Source organism: Tigriopus californicus, chromosome 9 (genome assembly GCF_007210705.1).
Source record: "Tigriopus californicus strain San Diego chromosome 9, Tcal_SD_v2.1, whole genome shotgun sequence".
NCBI classification, from domain to species: domain Eukaryota; kingdom Metazoa; phylum Arthropoda; class Copepoda; order Harpacticoida; family Harpacticidae; genus Tigriopus; species Tigriopus californicus.
The window spans coordinates 9,803,839-9,821,865 of record NC_081448.1 but is presented as its reverse complement, the minus strand read 5'-3'; the positions used below and the strand labels follow the sequence as shown (position 1 = coordinate 9,821,865).

General features: G+C 44.1%; 1 protein-coding gene across 1 annotated transcript; it reads right to left on the bottom strand.

The window, feature by feature from the left end:
• Positions 1-369: 369 nt before the first annotated feature.
• On the bottom strand, positions 370-12,575 carry LOC131887143 (rho GTPase-activating protein 190-like). The gene is given in 24 exon segments (XM_059235672.1): positions 370-800; positions 889-994; positions 1,078-1,209; positions 1,279-1,686; positions 2,146-2,517; positions 2,752-2,976; positions 3,140-3,428; positions 3,492-3,631; positions 4,375-4,644; positions 5,032-5,379; positions 5,511-5,752; positions 5,823-5,970; positions 6,054-6,244; positions 6,319-6,756; positions 6,850-7,051; positions 7,402-7,525; positions 7,598-7,847; positions 8,006-8,118; positions 8,370-8,556; positions 9,067-9,282; positions 9,615-9,692; positions 9,897-10,813; positions 10,929-11,122; positions 11,196-12,575. Coding segments are annotated over 24 exon segments (6,009 nt in total). The 5' UTR covers positions 11,416-12,575; the 3' UTR covers positions 370-601.
• Between the last annotated feature and the right edge of the window lie 5,452 nt (positions 12,576-18,027).

Here is an 18,027-nt window from a genome sequence, read left to right as displayed (position 1 = left end):
ATAAGTGGCAGCCCAATCTACCAGATANATCAGTGTACAATTTGTCCCCCCCACCACCACCACCACCACCAATTTGAGCACGCCATCTCCAGCTTGTAATGTCATTTTTGTTCAATTTGCGAGTTCCGAGGAAATCTAATTCGCAGTGAGAATGAGTTGTCGACAGGGGTTATCATTTGCAGAAGAAGCCCTTGATCATCTTCTTCCTCTTTCGTATATCTCATTCGATGAAGACGACGTTTCCTTACTCGGCTAATTTTGTTATCGTTACTTTTTTATTTACCTGAAAGCCATTTAGAAACTTTAATAAACAGTGTGATATGAATTGCATTAAACATGGTTGTGGTTGGAATGACTAAGTCCAATTGATTCCTGGGAATATAGAGAATGTTTATTGGATCTCTGCTTGGCATGGTTCACGGGAAAATGGTAAATAACACTTCACGTATTACTTGTTAACTTGGCCACATTGTCCGTCAATCTCTATCGGGCGAAGAATTGGAAGGGTTTGTTGTAGTAGTCGTCTTTTGAAAAAATACCCCCGGCTGATGTGGCCGCGGCACAGAAACGAGAGCAAAACAGAAAGAATAAGTGAGATTCCTTACACCATCATGACTTCTTCTTGGCCGCAGAACAGGAATCGGAATTGATCAATCATGGTCTGAACAATGTCTTCCAAATGGGGCCTCATTGATTCAAACTTGTTGAGATCGCCAAATTCATACTGGAGTAGGGTGGGCCACCAACAAATGGCCAAGTTCTTACTATCCATGCAATTGTCTTTGCTCAACTCCGTTACTCTGAAAGCATATTCAATATTCTCAAAGGTCAAGACGCGAGTCGTTGGGATATAGCATAGTCTTTGACGTTGTCAAATGACCGTCCCACCTGACAAAATGTTGGAAAATGAACTTGAGGACCGCAAAATTAGTTTTAGGCAGGCGCTTCAGGAGTTTCCCAAGCTCGAGTATTTTGATACTGCGATCTTGCATCACTGAAAAATAATGAGAATTTCCAATGACGACTTTGGGAAAAGGCAAATGAGATTTGTGAAAAAAAAAAAAATGGTTTCCTTACGTGATATGGATTCAAGCTCTGACATATGCTCGGGATCAAGAATAGGAGGAAGACGTTTGAAAAAGAAATCTTTCACGGCGGTCGCCACGGCATTCACCGCGATGTCCAGGGCGACTATATCAATATTATGATCTGAGGAGGACAGACAAACACCATCACAAGGGGATAAAAAGGCTCTCTTGATAGAATCATCTGCCATACCTTCGTCGAACTGCTGGAAGAGCAGATCAACATGAGCACGATTCCCGGGCACTCGGTAAAGCCCCTCAGCATCGAGTCCCTCTTTCTCAATGAATTGAATGGCCTTCTCCAAGAACTCGGGTAAGGGATTCTCTGGTGATGTCCTAAAGTCGTCCAAAGTGGCATGCGATTGCACAGAGTTGGCCTTCATTTTGGTTTTGGCCTCCCGCTTCCGATCTTTGGCTTCTTGTTTTTCTTGTTTCTCCGCTTCCTTGACACGCCTCTTCTCGTCTTTCATCTTCCTCCGCTCAGCATCCTTTTGCCGTTGTTTAAGCTCTTTGTCAAACTTCTTCCTTTGCTTCTCCAGCTCTTTGTCGGTCTTGGGAGAGGTGTCATCGCGAGAAAATGCTCCGGATTCATCGAATTTGGCTGCAATGGCGAAATATGACAAAATTGGGAAGGGGTTCTTTTCACACGAAGAAGGAGAATGAATCGAAAGGGTGTCAGGATACATGCCAAGGCAGACGTCCGGGATAAATCTATAACCGAGCTACTTAACGTGTGTGTATCTTTGAGCACGTCATTTCAATTAGGGGGTCTCCTCAGTAAGGCGACGCTTATTCGCTCTTTCAATCAATCAAACACTCACTGACTCACCGACTCACTCACTCATTAAACCAATCAGTCTTATACAAAATCGGAACTGGAAGTTTTCTTTCTGATGCGCCCTAAACATAAATACCATGAATTCGCAAGCCGCGATCAAAAGAGTACGATAATCTTGAACCAAAAAGAAGCAAGAATAACCAAGAGGTGAAAAAGAAGCACGACATCTAGAGATCAGCATTGAGTGAATGAGATCCACACAGACGTGGCAAGCCGACTTACGATAATAAGGAGCCGAATTTGCCCTGCCCACCGAGCTGGCTCTGGGACCGCGAGAACCTCGAGTTCCTCGACGGGTCCCGGAGGGAGGCCGATTGGCAGGTGGCCCATTATTCCCACCTGGAATGGCAACGCCGGGAGGACCCGAGGTTGTCAAGCCGATAGCCGAGGTGGTTCTTAGTGGCCGATACCTCTGTTGTGGGCGTCTTGAAGGAGGCGGAGGGTGGTGCGGGTGGCGGGAAGGATGAGGAGGGGGCATGTATGGAGGTGGTGGGGCATTGCCGTTTTGATTAGTATTGTTATTCGAAGACGAGTCATCATCGTCTGACTCAGATATCAAGAGAGGATAGGAAGAAGATTCCATAGCAGAAGTGGCTAGGGGAAGGAAACAAGAGAAGTGAAAGAAGAAGCGACAGCATGGTCGATCGATGATGAACTGAGGACGCCAACCTCTTGAGAGACTACAGGTCAGTAGAAAAGACGACAGAACAGTTTGAGATGGTTTGGGCCGCAAAGCGAAACCACCATCACTCAACGGGCGAGATCAGTTACAGGGGAGAGAAATGGTGTTCTACTGTACTCGCCGTCAAAATGCTATCTTGCACTCACCTCTCTCATGATCAGGGGGCGAGACTCTCTCGGACGATGGAAGAACGGGTGGAACCACCGGGGGTCTGACAGCCGCCGGAGGAAGAGACGGAACAGTCGGCATAGCCACGGGTATGGCCGCATTCCGTTTCTTCCTAAGCCGCTTCTGTCCATTCGATCTGGATCGAGTGGCTCCCGAAGAGCGAGTCTCGTCGCTCGAACTGTCAGATTCAGAATCAGTTTCATCTATTGAGGGAGGAAGGAAGAAACGTACGTGACATTACGGACAAAGAGTGGCTCGTTAATCATTTGACAAGGACATTTTTTTTTTTACTGGAGACACATTCATGCTCAGAGACGTTAATTATTGAGAATCCAAGACAACTTTGATCCGACACCGATGCATTACCATGTTGAAGAGCAATCTGTTCTCGACGCTCGCGATGAGACGTACGGGAATGACCCCGTCCATTGCTCACATCCGTCACGGGCTGAGCGTACACGGCTCCGCTCCCTTGCGGTGTGCCCGCCAGGGTGTCTCTGGGAACGGCGTAGCCCTGTTGATCCACGTCTTCGGCACTGGCCAAGGGCGCAGAGCCGGTCGAGGTACGGGGGGATCGTTTTGGAACGTCCACTTGCATTGTTGATAGGGCCGAGGTGACTTTTTGGAAGTCGTTCATGTTCAACTTGCCTGGTAACTGAAAGTATCAACAAATTAGTTTACAAAAAGTAAAACGAAGAAGATAAGATTATAATCGCACCTGTGCTCTTGGTTTGACTGGCGGGGGACCTCGACCCCGCCTTCCGGTGGTAAATGCACCCGCATTGACTGACGATCCATTACTGGCAAAATCGTCCTCGTGTCCGGAGCGTCGAATGAATATGGAGTCGTCGACCCAACCTTTAAAGATCAATGAACTACTCGGTCATTCATTTCTGTTGATTAAAATCAACCCAAATAAGTGTGTGAAGACGACATGTACAGAACAAATTTGAGAAAGTTGATTCGATATAGACCAGAAAGATGGGGTTACTGTTGTTTGTTTGTATGTACGTATATACGAAGGTTTGTTCAGTCCTTTTGTTTTGTTTTTAAATGATATGTCTGGAAAGTGGAACTTTAAAATGTTTCATATGGAGAAGTCATATTGACTCGATAGAGTCAATCCACTTCCCTACAAGATCCACAGCAAACGGAGCATCTAACATAATTATTCTACCTGCCATCCCATCTAAAGGAAATGGCTCACGCCTCTAAAGAGGCCTCAAAATGCATCTGAAGTAATTCGTGCGATAACAAACCCAATGCTACAGCAATAAGGTTCGCGTGTCGGATTGATGCGTTTGTGGGTGTAATGTAAGTGTTGGCGTGACATGATGCGATGTGCTGTTGGAGAGGATGAATGAAAATGGGCGAAAGTGATTCTTTTTGTGTTGGAAGCCCAATGGTGCTAAAAATCTGCAGTCATGAATTTTTACTACCCGAGCAGCTAAAAGGACATGATTGAAAGAAGCAATAGATGCACGACTTGAAGTGCGTATCAATCATTGAAGAAGGATGAAGTGAAGAAAAATAAGTGAACGAGGAGATGGATGATAATGAAGGACGAAGAAGTTGAAGTAGTAATTTCACTGCGTGCGTACATGATGATCCGGCATCATCTAAGCTCGTGTGGCTTCCCGTGCAGGGCATGGTCGACGCTTTGACTAAACGGCTGTTGTTGCTGTTGTTGCCGCTATTGTTATTGGTGTTGCCGTTACCGCCATTTGAACTCGGCTGTCGGTCACCTGAGGACCCTCGAAAACGACTCGGGTTCGCTCGAGGGTCTCGAAAGCTATTGCTCGGGTCCATGGGAGCAGGTTCTGGGGGTGTGGAAGGACCAGCCCCTGGTGGGAAGTCGTCCAAGAGATCCCCTGTTGGCAACAAGAGAGAAGATATGTCCACCAATGACCAGAGAAAAAGAGTTGTTCAAAAAAGCAGTGAAAAGCCATCGAGCATCACTAATACAAGATGTGTTGAATGACTAACGCCAAATTAGCAAATCGTCCAGGCAACCCAGACTTTCCTGGGCTTAAGAAACGTGAATGGTATTGAAGAGTGATTGAAAGAGAGCGCAAGTAAAAGATTGTTTGAATACTTTTGAGGGAAAGTTAAGCATAAACAGTTGTCAGATCGACAATCTAGGCATACTGCAATGTCAATTATTATCACGAAACATTGAGGAGGTTACGCGTGGTGACTGACCAGCCATGAAGAGGGCCATAATATCTTAGAATCTAATATCATAGAGTCATATTCACCCTTATTTGGAAAGAAGGTGGGCAACGCATTAGACGCGGGTGACGCCCCACTTGTTCCACCACTCAACTCCGCGCCCTGAGCGAAGCTCCTAGAAGGTAGGGGAGGTCTCTGAGATGTCGGCAGAGGAGGAGGTGTGCCATGCTTGATGGCGTAAGGAGGAGGAGGGACACGGGTTTGAGGAGCCGACAAACGTTTCTCTTCTTTTGAGACTCGCGCATATGTAGGCGGGGAGAGGGAGGCACTATTCATTGGATCAAGGACCCCCACAGATGCCGAGGGAGTTGGTTTAAAGAAGCTTGGGCGCGGTGGGAGTGGAAGAGATTCGATTTCCAAGGCTGTCAGAGCGGCTGCATGCGTTCAAATTGAGACAATGGGGTCATTAACAGATTCACCAAGGCCGAATCCATGGGCACATACAGTATATCTCCTGCAACTGTCGTAGTGGAGGAGACAGTAATCTAGTGCGTCAGTATCTTACCCGGCTGTTTCTTGCGATTCTTGACTTGTGAGGGTTTAACTAAATGCTCCGCTCCGGGTACGATAGGACGACCACTTCCATTTGGCCGATCCATGGAATTGTAAACATCCGAGTCTTCTGATCCGGACAAAGGTAGTCGGTCCTCGTCATGTAGACGCTCGTAGATCTCAGACCCAGATCCGGATCGAGACGCATTCGAAGGCGGGCCAGGTGGCCGCGAGTACATTCGGTAGGAATCAATTCTGTAAACGAAGAAATGAACAGAAGTCCAATTGAATTATCCGTCAAAATCACTTGAATGAAGGATCTTACCTTGGAGGCGGCATAGGCTGTCTCCTCGGCCTCTCCAAGGTACCTTCGCCAGAATCGTCAAGCCGAGTGGAACTATCCATAGAGAAAGCTCGCTCGATCTCAGATTTCTTTTCGAACACTTCTTTGAAGAACGGTGTGTAAAACGAGGCTAAAAGATGTGAAGTGCATTCATTTTAGCACATTTCTGGGAAAGAAGTTTAAATTGAAAACGTGCATTTAGAACCAACTTACATTTCTGTTGGATTGCTGAGGTGGATGTCATGAAATGAGCGTTAAGCCGATCCGCGAGATTATTGCCCTCATTGATGAGAAGTGAGTCCAATTCTGACGAGGCGGAGAATCCAATTCCACCCGGATGACTAGCCCCCTCTGTAACGGCCAAGATTTGAATGGGCGACTGGGGAATTTTCATGGAAAATGCACTGAAAATGAAGAAGGCGTGGCATGAAGTCACGTCCAAGCACGTCCAGTGTCGGCGATTACAATAAAACAACACCTTAAGGTAGCAAGGGAAGCCTTTCGCTTGGTTGAGTAGACCAAGATGAACCCGTGAACCAGCTCATCTTGAAAGTCGTTCACGCTGTGATAGGACGAGAGGATGACCTCCACTTTTCGTTTGGAATCGCCCAATTGAGTCTCAAGGGCCAAACTTCTTTCCCCTGACAAATAGCAGTTCTGTTGGTTTAGTAACGGACCCAGCACATTCTCCACCGAATAAGGGTCCCCACACAACAGACACATAATTATTCTAATATCGGGCTCCGAGGCATTATTGGGCACACTCTTGTAGATGTTGAGCAATCCGGATCGTTGTCTAATGCTTTCGATGAGGGCTCGTAATGACTCTTCGATCAAGACATCTTTGAATAACACCTTGGCGTCATCCGGATTGAGCGAGCCCTCAAGGCAAACATCAATGAAAGGGCATTGCAAACTGTAGGAGCAAACAAGAATTATCGATGATAAGAGGATCTTAGCCGGTGGAGACCTCAGCATATCATGCTTCAAGATTTACAGGGGAACGCACCTATCAGCCAAAGCTTGGCCTTCCTCTCGCAAGGTCTCCAACTCTTTAAAAGTTAAATTGGCACGAGGACCAAAAACAATGACTAACGGAAGGCCTTGGAACGGCAGTCTATCTTCCTGTTCCAGATTTGAGAGGAGGGTTTTCTCTAGGGAAGTCCGAATGTATTCGAAGCTGTTGGGATCCGAAAATGTGCAGAAGCAACCTGGAACAAGAACAGAAGAGACCGGGGTTGGAAAACTATTGCAATGTCGTTTTTGTCAAGTGGCAGTTTTGCTCCGTGAGAGAACAGTCTGAGTGGATCGCGACAATCATCTCTCTTGAAGAGAAACTCGCAGCAATACTAATTCGCTCACTTACTCGCACACACTAGAACAATTGTTGCCATCGTGTCCTCTTTTTCTCTGCTTTTGATGAGCTTGGCTCAATTTTCCAATGATACTTAATTTCTGAACTTGAGCTAGCAATGAAAACAGGGCACGATCAAAAGAGAAAACTTGTTCGATGAAACTCTCAGGTTACTCGGATAAAAAGCCGTACAACAATTTGCCTTACCGTGGGGAAGAAAGTCCTGAGTTCGGAAGGCATTCTCTGGCAATGAGACATCGCCACTGATGGTTCGGTAGTCCAAGGAGAACACCTGGCCTTGATGCTCAAATTCGTCATCATGACATAATGTCTGCAGACAAGCCAAAAACAACAATAATAATGAGTCTCAAGCCTGCATATAACCGAATGGATTCCTTCTCACCCGAACAGATAGGGCGAGGTTAGAGGCCAGAGATTCAACCCCGAGGATGACCAAATTAAGATGGTTGTTGTCATTGGTTCTTGACCAGGAAGGTGGTCTTTGAGCCTTCTTGGCTACAATTCGCTCGACCAAGCTATCCGTGCAGTGAGGGAACGCCGGACAATGCTCTCGAATTGGACAGTGGACAAAGCCCAAGTGTTGGAAAAGCAATAACTTTCGGTCCGCATCCAACCGGTCCAAGGCCTTCCACCTTTAAAAAAGAGGCCAGAAAAAGAGATGAGTGATGATGTCTTTTGGGGTCTTGATTAGAAAAGGATGACGCTGAGAAATTCATAGTTCATCAAAAGGGAGATGGAGCCCTTGAAAAAATCGAAAGCTGTTTGGTGACTGATGACAAAAACAGGTTACCTGGAATCTTCTTGAAGAGACTCAGTGATATCTAGAATATCATCTTGAGTCACAGTTCCGGCTGGACTCGATCTGAATTGGTAGAAGAGATCTGCCCTTTCTAATAGAAGTTCCTGGAAACGAAAACAAAATTAGTGAATGATAACGATTAAAGAGCTTCAAATAAATGACGAATGTGTCTCAAGATCATAGGGCGAATCAAAGAGAATGTTCCATTGAAAAAGTTTCCGACAAAAGGATTTCTTATGGGCTCTGCTTTGAGGCATGGAGGCCCATTAACTTGGGTTCGAAAGTTTAAATCATGCCATTCCTTTTCAAGCCAGAAATCGGGAAATCGAGCTGGCAGTTCATTAAAACTACCAACCTGAAAGTTTTTCTTGGCTTTTTGAATGAGCTCTCGTTGATGGAGATCTTAAATTTCCACAATTTCCTTCTCTGGAAGATTTTCGAAGCATTCCCGCCCGAGAAAGAGGACACGCAGTTCGTTCAATGACTTCCCAGGGGTGACGCAGCCCATATCTTCCAGCATCTTCTTGAAATCGTGGCGTAATCTGAATGACGAAATAAATACATTTAACCCTTTATCTAGTCCGCATACATTTGACGAACACTATGGATCAGTTTGCTCTTTATATATGAAAATGTGAGTGTGTCTGGAGTCCTGTAAGATTATTGAAAAATGTTCTGTTCCACAATCACACACATGTGCAGCGAATGTTATTATTCCTTACAGGGCGACATTTCTTTTGTTTATTGAGGTTAGTTAGGATGAGGGAGGAAAAGTGTAAGCGAGGGAGCAATGACTGACTGACTGACTGACTGGCGAACTATTTGGAGGAAGATCGTTACCTCTTCGGTCGACTGTTGAGAGTTCCAAGCCAGAAATGGAACCGCAACAGAATAGAATGGATGATAAATTCAAAAAGGTGCAGCAATTGGAGAGAAAGAGAGTGAAAGAAGCACACTTTAGTCGAAAAGAATACCAACCCTTGGTAAATATAAGATAATTTTCTCTCATATATGTATGCCTTTGAAAAAGTCAAAACAATTTCGTATCTTACTCTAGAATTTTGTGGTGGACGTGTAGTTGGTTGAGATGATTCTTGAACACGGTTTCCGCGTCTGGCATTTCGAGAATCTCGAAGGGAATCCTGTTTTCGGCCACATCGCCATCAAAGAGATCTGCCTCCATCCAAGTTGTATCGTTGGGATGCTCGATGAAGAAATGGTGAAAGTCTGGATGTTCACGAACGCGTTCTTTCACCAATCCCCAATCCCTGTGGATATATTGGCAATCATTCAGTTGAGAGCTCCTTTCAAAGCTCTCGCGGAGGATCATTACAAAAACACGAAAGACAAACACTACAACAATTTAGAGCGACAAACGAGATGAAATACTGGATTACGGTGCCATGATTCACAGCTTGATTCCCACAGCGATTCCCTTGAAGGTCCCCGGATTAGTGATCGAATGGTTAATTTTGTCAACAGTTGCTGAACCGGACTCACAAACAGCACGTACAGAACAAATTAAATCGAGTTGCGGTTAAATTTACATCAATGGATTAATGAGCCACATGAAATGAATGGGTAGATCCCCACTACTTGCCAAGGCGGTGTTCTTTGGAATTGGAGATAGCGACATCCCAAGCAATGACCAGGGTCATAATGTGCTAAATGCTCACAGCTAGAATTGAAAACGCCATCACAACAACTAGAATTACGCAAAGACCATCCTCAACCGCTCAAGGTCTAACACAGCTCAAGATATCGTCACCACGATGAATTAAGCGACATCTATAAGTCATGCATACCAGTTATGGACCTATTTACTCATACGTTCTAAAGCAACTATTTTGATTGGGAAGACGAAAATCGAAGGAGGACTTACCCTTCTCCCAATGTGTCAAAGTCGGGAAACATCTCCCGGAGAACCTCCGGGAGCAAATCAAAGTATCGCTGCACTTTCTCCCCCAGATATTCGTCTTTCAGCTTCTTCACATGACGGCGGAAAAGTCGTTGGGCACTCTCGCGGCCAAACTCGTTCACGTAGTTCTGATATTCTTGAAATTGGCACAATTTCTTTAGCGCTGTTCCCCACAAAGCCCCGTAATCCCTGACCTCTTGCCTGAGGAGACGCACATAACCCTCGGTGGTGAAATCCAGCACTTCTCGACGGATATGAGCAGCCTCCATATAGGACACGATTCGAGAGCGACCTCGAGATTTGTCGATCAACTGAGCCAAAGCGAAGAAGGCGTGATCCACGTTAATGTTCTCATGACTAGATGTTTCCACCACGGGAATGTTCAGTGCCTTGAACTCTTTCCGATTGACCAATCGCTCGAGTTCTCGCACGAGGATCTCGTTGGCTTCGTCGCACTTGGTGGCCACGATCACGGCGGGTTTCTTGCTCTTGAGCACATTCATGAGGATCTGCGAGGTTATCTCGACCTGCCTCTCCGGACTGCGATTCGGCACCATGCTCACATCAAACAACACTAGGAATCCATCCACGAGAAATCGCCCGTCAGGCAAAAGCTTCTGCTCATATTCACGTTCGAGTCCCAGCTGATCTTTGCAGATGTAAGCCAATTTCTCGGCAGAATTCAATCGGGTGTTGGAACATCGTTTCACATAGGGCTCGGACTTGCCCGAGGCTCGAAACGGTTGAAACGAGGCATCATCGATGAACTCGGTCTGTTCCACAACTTGGAGGTGAAATTCTGTGCCCTCCTCGTTGTATTTTCGGATGTCACCCCAAAACAGGAAGTGGTCATTATTCACCACCCTCCCACTGAAGTCAGACTAGCATGAAAGAGAGAAATTAGGCGTTCAATAGATGTGACCCAAATTTGGCCCACCCTATCTCTGCCGTGTTTACGTTCAGGCGCCAATGGACTGGATATCAATTCAATATTACCTGGCTAAACACCGAAATATGATCCACGCTATAATTGTCGGCCAAGGGCTGGATAAATCGGTTACATAGACACGACTTGCCAATTCCCACCGAACCTTTGTCCTTTTCACTCCCCGAAAGTCCGACCACGGCAATGGACAAGGTCTTGGCTGGACCCGTACCTACGGCCGAATCGCCTCTTCTCAAAGTCAAACCTGCAACCCAAATGCACACGTCTCATTAGCCACATCCCTTTGACCTCCTAGGATGACAGGCCAACGCGCTTACCTCCCGCTGCGGCCCTCATGACGCCACGCCCTCCCCCGGCCAATGTAGCACTCCAGGATTCAAGCTTAGCGCTGAGTTTATGATCTGATCCACCGGAAGACCCTCCACCACTCGCAATCCCGGTAAACCCTCCGACCCCTGAGGCCGAAGGCGGGACACCCCCCACAAAACCGGTCCCTGACGACCTCGAAGACGACGTGGAGAGGGGTAAAGGCTCCATTCACCGGGCTAAATGAGATTCCATCCGGACACCACGCCGCTCGACCTCGGGCAAATCCACCCCCATGACCCTGCCGATGGTACAGGTTCTCAAGGTATCCGTGTGTGAAGTGGGTTGATCTGTGGTTCTCGCCAGGGCTCATGTATGCTCAACGAGTTCCAAAGATGTTCCACTCAATGGGGGCTGCTTCCACTTCCAACCTCTTCCCTCTCTTTCTCTCTGTCTCTCCTTCTTTTCCTCGGGTTTCTGGGGTGGTCCTCGGATCGTCGTCGTTCCGTGTGGGCTGACAATAATGCTCTTTGGCTCCCTTTCTGTCGATTTCCTTAGCTTACTCGGAAAGAAGGCTGGACAACGAGGAGGAAGAGGAGAAGAGGATGATGATTTTTTTGAGCACGTTGAGCGGCTAAGCGAGCGAGCGAGCGAGCGAGTGAGCGAGCGATCCCACCAGCGGCTCGTCCCACCCAAGTCCGATGAGCCAGTCAAAAGGCGTTTATTATTCCGTCACCGTGTGTGTCGTTCTCGTTGTCATCAACAGCGCCCTTCGGCCAAGACTATCCCGTCAGTGGTGGAAGCAGCACGCCACCATGGACCCGTGGTATCCGAGGCATCCATTCCTTCCGTGGCGTCGGATCGGGTCACTCGACAGCCTCCGCCCAAAGGGCAACAAGGCAGATCCACGGTGGCCTCCCCAAGTCAGGCAGGAAGGCACGAACACAGATGGTGGGCTCGCTCCCAGACTCGTTTGGTCGGGATAAAGGACAACTTTCCAATGGATTACTCGTTCCCTCACTGCGGACTAGTGGTTTGAGTGGTCCCCGTGGTCCCCGTGGTCCCACCAATGTGAGGCTTGAACTTGATTGAGACGGGCGGAATCGATCCGGGAGAAAGTCGACCAGGCTGGGGAGCCTCAATTGCCGCTCTCCAACGTAGACTGGAGGGCCCGAAGAAGGCACTCGAGTTTTTTCACGAGCTCTCCGTTCCCCTTTCCTAAACGCTCAAGGGAGAGGCTGAGCCAGCGAAGGAGTGGGTGGGTAGAAGAGCGAAAAGGCTCTCTTTCTCTTCCTTTGGATGAGCGTGCGAGAGAGAGGTTCCATGGACTGGACCCAATCTGCTCTAGCCAGGAATGGGGTGTCTTCTTCTCTTTTCTCGTCCCTTTCACGTCGTTCCTCGGCTTCTTCCCCTTTTGGAGTCCACAGAAGAGAAGTGGCAATGTTGCTCTGTGTTGTTCAAAAGGCCAGCCTGTCAGGGACACCATTAAATAAGGGCCTGATTTCGCCCAATAGGGCTACTAACTCATGTAGATTTTTTTTTCAACCACGCTGAAACAGTTTTGTAAACTTGAAGATGGAAATCCAGACCACTGAAAGTTCTACGTTTTGAAAATTAATATTTTCAGTAAACCTAAGAGAGCATGGTTGTCGTGAAATTTGTTTAACCAATGAGACTATGGTGGCACTGATATTTTCCTCCGAATGGTCTGCGAACCTGCCGAGGTCTAAGTTATTGTGTGCGGATCTCCCAGGGAGTCGGGAAGTGTTAGGGTTTCTGTGTTTTACGATTGAGGGAACGTTTTGCGCTATTCAGGAGTTAATAATTCTATTGATCTGGGCCTTTATGATTAAACATGATTAAACATAACAGAATTATTTACGAAATATCCGCTTAATTCACAGAGCGCAGAACGGATTCATTCTAGGAAATTGCTTCAAGACAAAATTATTTCAACATTTATTGCTCAGTATTATGTTGACAAAAAAAACTACTTTGTTTGCCATTTTAGTTCCTGTTGATGGGTTGTAAAGGCCAGTTTCTTTCAGGAAATGACTTCTTAGCTTCATGATGGACCTATAATGTTATTTGCACTTTTCTGGTCCTGACTTTTGGCGGCACTTATAATTGTTGGTAATAGTGAAGGGTCAATTCTAATTTTGAGTCCGAAATTTTGAATTCTCGGCTCGAGTTGTAACATGAACATGTCTTGCCTACCCTAAACGGACAGACGGCTATATTAGAGACTAAAGTTAGTTTAGTCTCTAGGCTATATATGCGCATGATCTAGCTCTGATGACACAAAGATCTTACTTGCAATATAAAAGGGGAAAAAAACATTATTCTCTCTAAGAAGTTAACAGGGGAGTAACTTTTGGGCGTGCCTCTCAACGAAATTAGAGGCGTTGTAGGCGTTGAATCTTCTTCTATTTGCAAAATGATCCATCTTATTTGCCATATACAGTATGACTGTACAGTTCCTGTCCCTAATTGTCCTTGTGTTCTTCAAATTGCCCAAATCAAGTAAAAAACAAGCCATTGAGGGTTTAGGATGCTTGAAGAAAAACAATGATTTTATTATTGTGCTTGAAAGAACCGATCTGATCCATTGCATCGAATTTAGTTCTTACAACTGACCAATAATTCATTGAAATTAGAATTAGTGACCACAAGTTCAATCCTGTTTGTCTTGATATTGTTGAAATTTGGCTATCACCTATTGTTCCGTGCTTTTGCGGTGCCATTTAGCGCAATTTCTCACAAGAAATTGTCCAGTTACCGTGCCAACTTGAAATGTGCAGAACTTTGCCAACATGCTCTATTACGGCCTAAAATCAACGTATGGTTGTTGCAGAGACGCACCCATGTTATAGGAGATGCCAACCTTGACTTTACATTTGACATCAACCACTATTGTCTGAAGGACAAGATGGTGTTCTTCTCTAATGTGCAAGGACTTTTCCATCACAGTGAACTGCATACTTGAAAGCAAAAACAATGTCCATTTGAGACATAAGTCCTGAAATATCGAGTGTTTCAGTTTTGGGAAAGTTATTAATACTAACGAGTATCACCATCTCATTTTTTCCAAGAAACAAATTCCTCGTTATGAACAAAGGAACCAGAAGTGTAATCCATGCTTTTCACTGAAGAACGACTTAATCCAGATTTTGTTCTAACTTAAAGTGTGCTAGGTGTCCCAATCAAAAGAAAAAAGAAAATTAATTTTGCTACGGATTTTGATTTGCAGTTTATGTATAAAAAATTGGCATAAGAGTAAAATATTGAATAGTTTTGCTACAAAACACGGCAAATTGTTGATAACATAGCACTGCTTCAAGTACTCCGAGTCAATTATGATGTGAGATATTCTAGGGGAGGGAAATTGATTTTCAGTGATAGAGGTGGTCGGAAATAATGACAATGTTTAAATTTGCCATTTAGGGACAAAAAATGGCACACTTAAGAATAAGATATTTGAACGAACATTCAACGAAGAAGGTCTGAGCGTATCACTTGATATGACCTCATTTTGCGACCATCATAACGTCCAAACTAGAACACACTCCGTTACAATTAGCACTGGAGGATAGAAGGCCAATTTATACCATGGAATAATGCTAAATCGGCCTCATTCAGGTGAGTACAATTTGAGTCCCTTTCTATGATATATTTTCTTACGTTAAGAGAGCTAAGACTGTGAGAGTTAAAGGTGAGTCACTTTCATAAAAAAGTAATCATAAGGTGGCTTCCTCCAAAGTTGGATCATGAAAAGTTTTATTTGTAACTGACCAAGAGGAGACCGCAGATTCAAACTTTATGTAGCTGTTTTTGTTTTACTTCAGGTACCTCTCCAGATATCCCTATGCTGGATTTTTGGTTCAAATTTGACCAAGACAGTTCATTTGGTCAATTCTTTTGGTCAGTTCAAATGCTTAAGGTGAATGAATACAGAATTTTCTCTTTCGTTTCAAGTTCATCTCTCGAGAAGTCCGTAGGGATACTCAATCCTCATGATTTCTACCCATATTGATAATGGAAAATAATATAATTTGCTTAAAGGGTTCCTTGAGAGACGGCATGGCTAGAAGCTATGAATTGATTTTTTATTGATTAGTTTATTAACATAAATTGATAAATTGCCGTTACTTCCGACCTATCTGCAACTGATATTTTGGCAGCTTATTGGAAAGAAGAATTTATTTCATGAAAACCGCTTTTCATGTGTAGAAATTGACTCTCAACCATGCAAAAGAAACCAACCGCAGCTTTTAGAAACTTTATTTCATGCCTATTTTTTCACGAGTGACTGGAAAGTAAGTTTCCAATCACTATTAAAGATAACGCAGATTTTGGGCCATGAAACATTGCCTTCTAAATGTTTTAAGTCAAGATTAAACCCTGAAAACCAGCCATCACAAAAGAAAACTACGTATTCAATGGCCGTCACTCTCTTTTCATGAGGTTTATTCAAAATTGGATTTCAAAAAGGGGACATAATCAACTCTGTGGCGGAATTTGGAATTTGGGGGGGCATTACGAAATTAAAGAAGCATCAACATTTATTCAGTTTTTTCTACAAAACGCTTTAACTCCTTAAACTTGCTTTACTTTTCATGCCTTCTTGTTTGAAGAGAGAAGCTCTTCTCTTCAACTTGTTATGGTACGTCTACACAACAAATAATTTGGCCAATAATTAGACATTTCACAAACATTGTTTGGCATTTCACTAACATTGTTGGCCATATCACAAACATTTCTTGGTTTGAACATGTTAAAAGATTATCTGCCAAATAGAAAATGTTTCATGGACGACAGCATCCTGACCAGACATTGGAACCAAGGTGTCCATTTGCAGCTTTTGAAAACCTTAACTCACTCAATCCATTATGGTTTATATAAAAAAAATGAACTGATTTTAGTGTATTTTGGCACAGGAGAACACCCATGCACAACTTAAAATTATGAAGGGGCCTGGAATTGTCAATCAATGGACACTCCTATTTCCCATCAATGATGGTTGATGATCAATCAACACCCATCTCCGGAATCCGGATTCGTCTTCTCCCCTCCAGATAATTGAAGCGTTGACCCAAGTGAACCCACCCACCCACACTGGGCCTGTCCTCTGGCTCAGCCCGGCCATGGACCAAGCCCCTTCTTTTACACCCTTGCCGTGAGCATGACTTGAGTGAGCCAACCCAAAGTTGGATGGATGGATTTCTTGACCTCGTCCGACAACTGAACTGATTGAAGTTGGATCAGATCATCAGACAACGGAATCATTGGCTGATAGAGGTTCTTGGCCGCTTATTAGTTGTGGCCATTCAGCACTCGGCTGGCACACACAGACATGATTGTTCCACTACACCCTTGAGACCCAAACATGAAGATCAGCCAGACACTTTTAACTCTTTGGCCGCCCATTTTCCGCCCGCCCATTTTTATCCATGAAAGCCAGATCAGCCATTTCTGACCGGATCAAGTCTTACCCACTACCTCATCAACTTAATGCTGCCCATGACTATCACCTTGCCTGTCAAATGGCGTCTGTACTTGTGGGCGGGTCCTTATTTGTTCCTGAAAACTGAACATGTTTTAGCCAATGCCGTCTGTATTGTTACCTGTATACAATACCCATATCGTCGTAATCATGTTTGATGCTCTCACTATATTTATGTGCTTACGTTTCTGACATGACCTTTGGACTATAAATGGTTGTCATATTTCGACCTGTTCTCTATTAATAAATAGTTCGTGAGAATTGTTGTCCATTTATTTACATTCATAAACAATTGGAAAATGGGTTGGGTTTTTGTTTCCAAATGGTTGGTTTATGATTCATATTTAAAATGAATTTCGAAAAGCTTACTATACATTTCATAGAATGAGGTAAAACATGCCTTTAAAGTAGTAATTGCACTGAAGGAGATTGGCAAAAAAGGACGTAGAAAAAGGCAGGAAAGGAAAGAATTGATGTCCATTTATTAACAATCATAAACAATTGGAAAATGGGTTGGGTTTTTGTTTCCAAATGGTTGGTTTATGATTCATAATTGAAATGAATTTCGAAAACCTTTCGAAAAGCTTACTATACATTTCATAGAATGAGGTAAAACATGCCTTCAAAGTAGTAATAGCACAGAAGGAGATTGGCAAAAAAGGACGTTGTTCGAAAGTGAAACATTCTCATAATGATAGTGCCCAAAGGTGTTTTTTTTTTTTAAATTCTATTCCTCAGCTTTCCCACTCTTCATTATACCAATCATCCTGTACATACCAGAAATATTGAATGAACTCAAGACCCATTTGTGACAAAACGTTTCTCGTGTACTGTAGACGCACTATTACCATGAAAGCGAACTCGACAAACATATCTTTACCATATTAACTTTCTTTGAGCCTCATTTTTATAAACTTTATGCAAAGAACGCAATTGCCATTGAATAAATAGCTTAATGCAATGATTTGATTTGGGGCCTTACAAGACATTGTTTTGAAATTTTGTGTTCAAAGCTAGATATTCAAGCAAATAGGGCCTTAAGAAAATAGTAAATGATGAAGGTGAACATTAAAAAGCAAAAGCGAATAGAAAAATGTAAACAATTGTAAATCGCAGGCAAATTCATAAAATAATCTAAATGATATTTTTTCCATTTTTACTTGCGACATAACTTTTTCTGACCCATTTCAACATCTGTAAATTAAGTTTCAAAAACTAATGGGCTTGCTATCTTACAAAGGTGGCACCAAAAAAAAATTGACATTGAAATGTTCTTCTCAAAGACAATGAAAAGTTCGATAAGTATATCCAGTTAAAAGTTGGCATAGCTTTTCAAACAT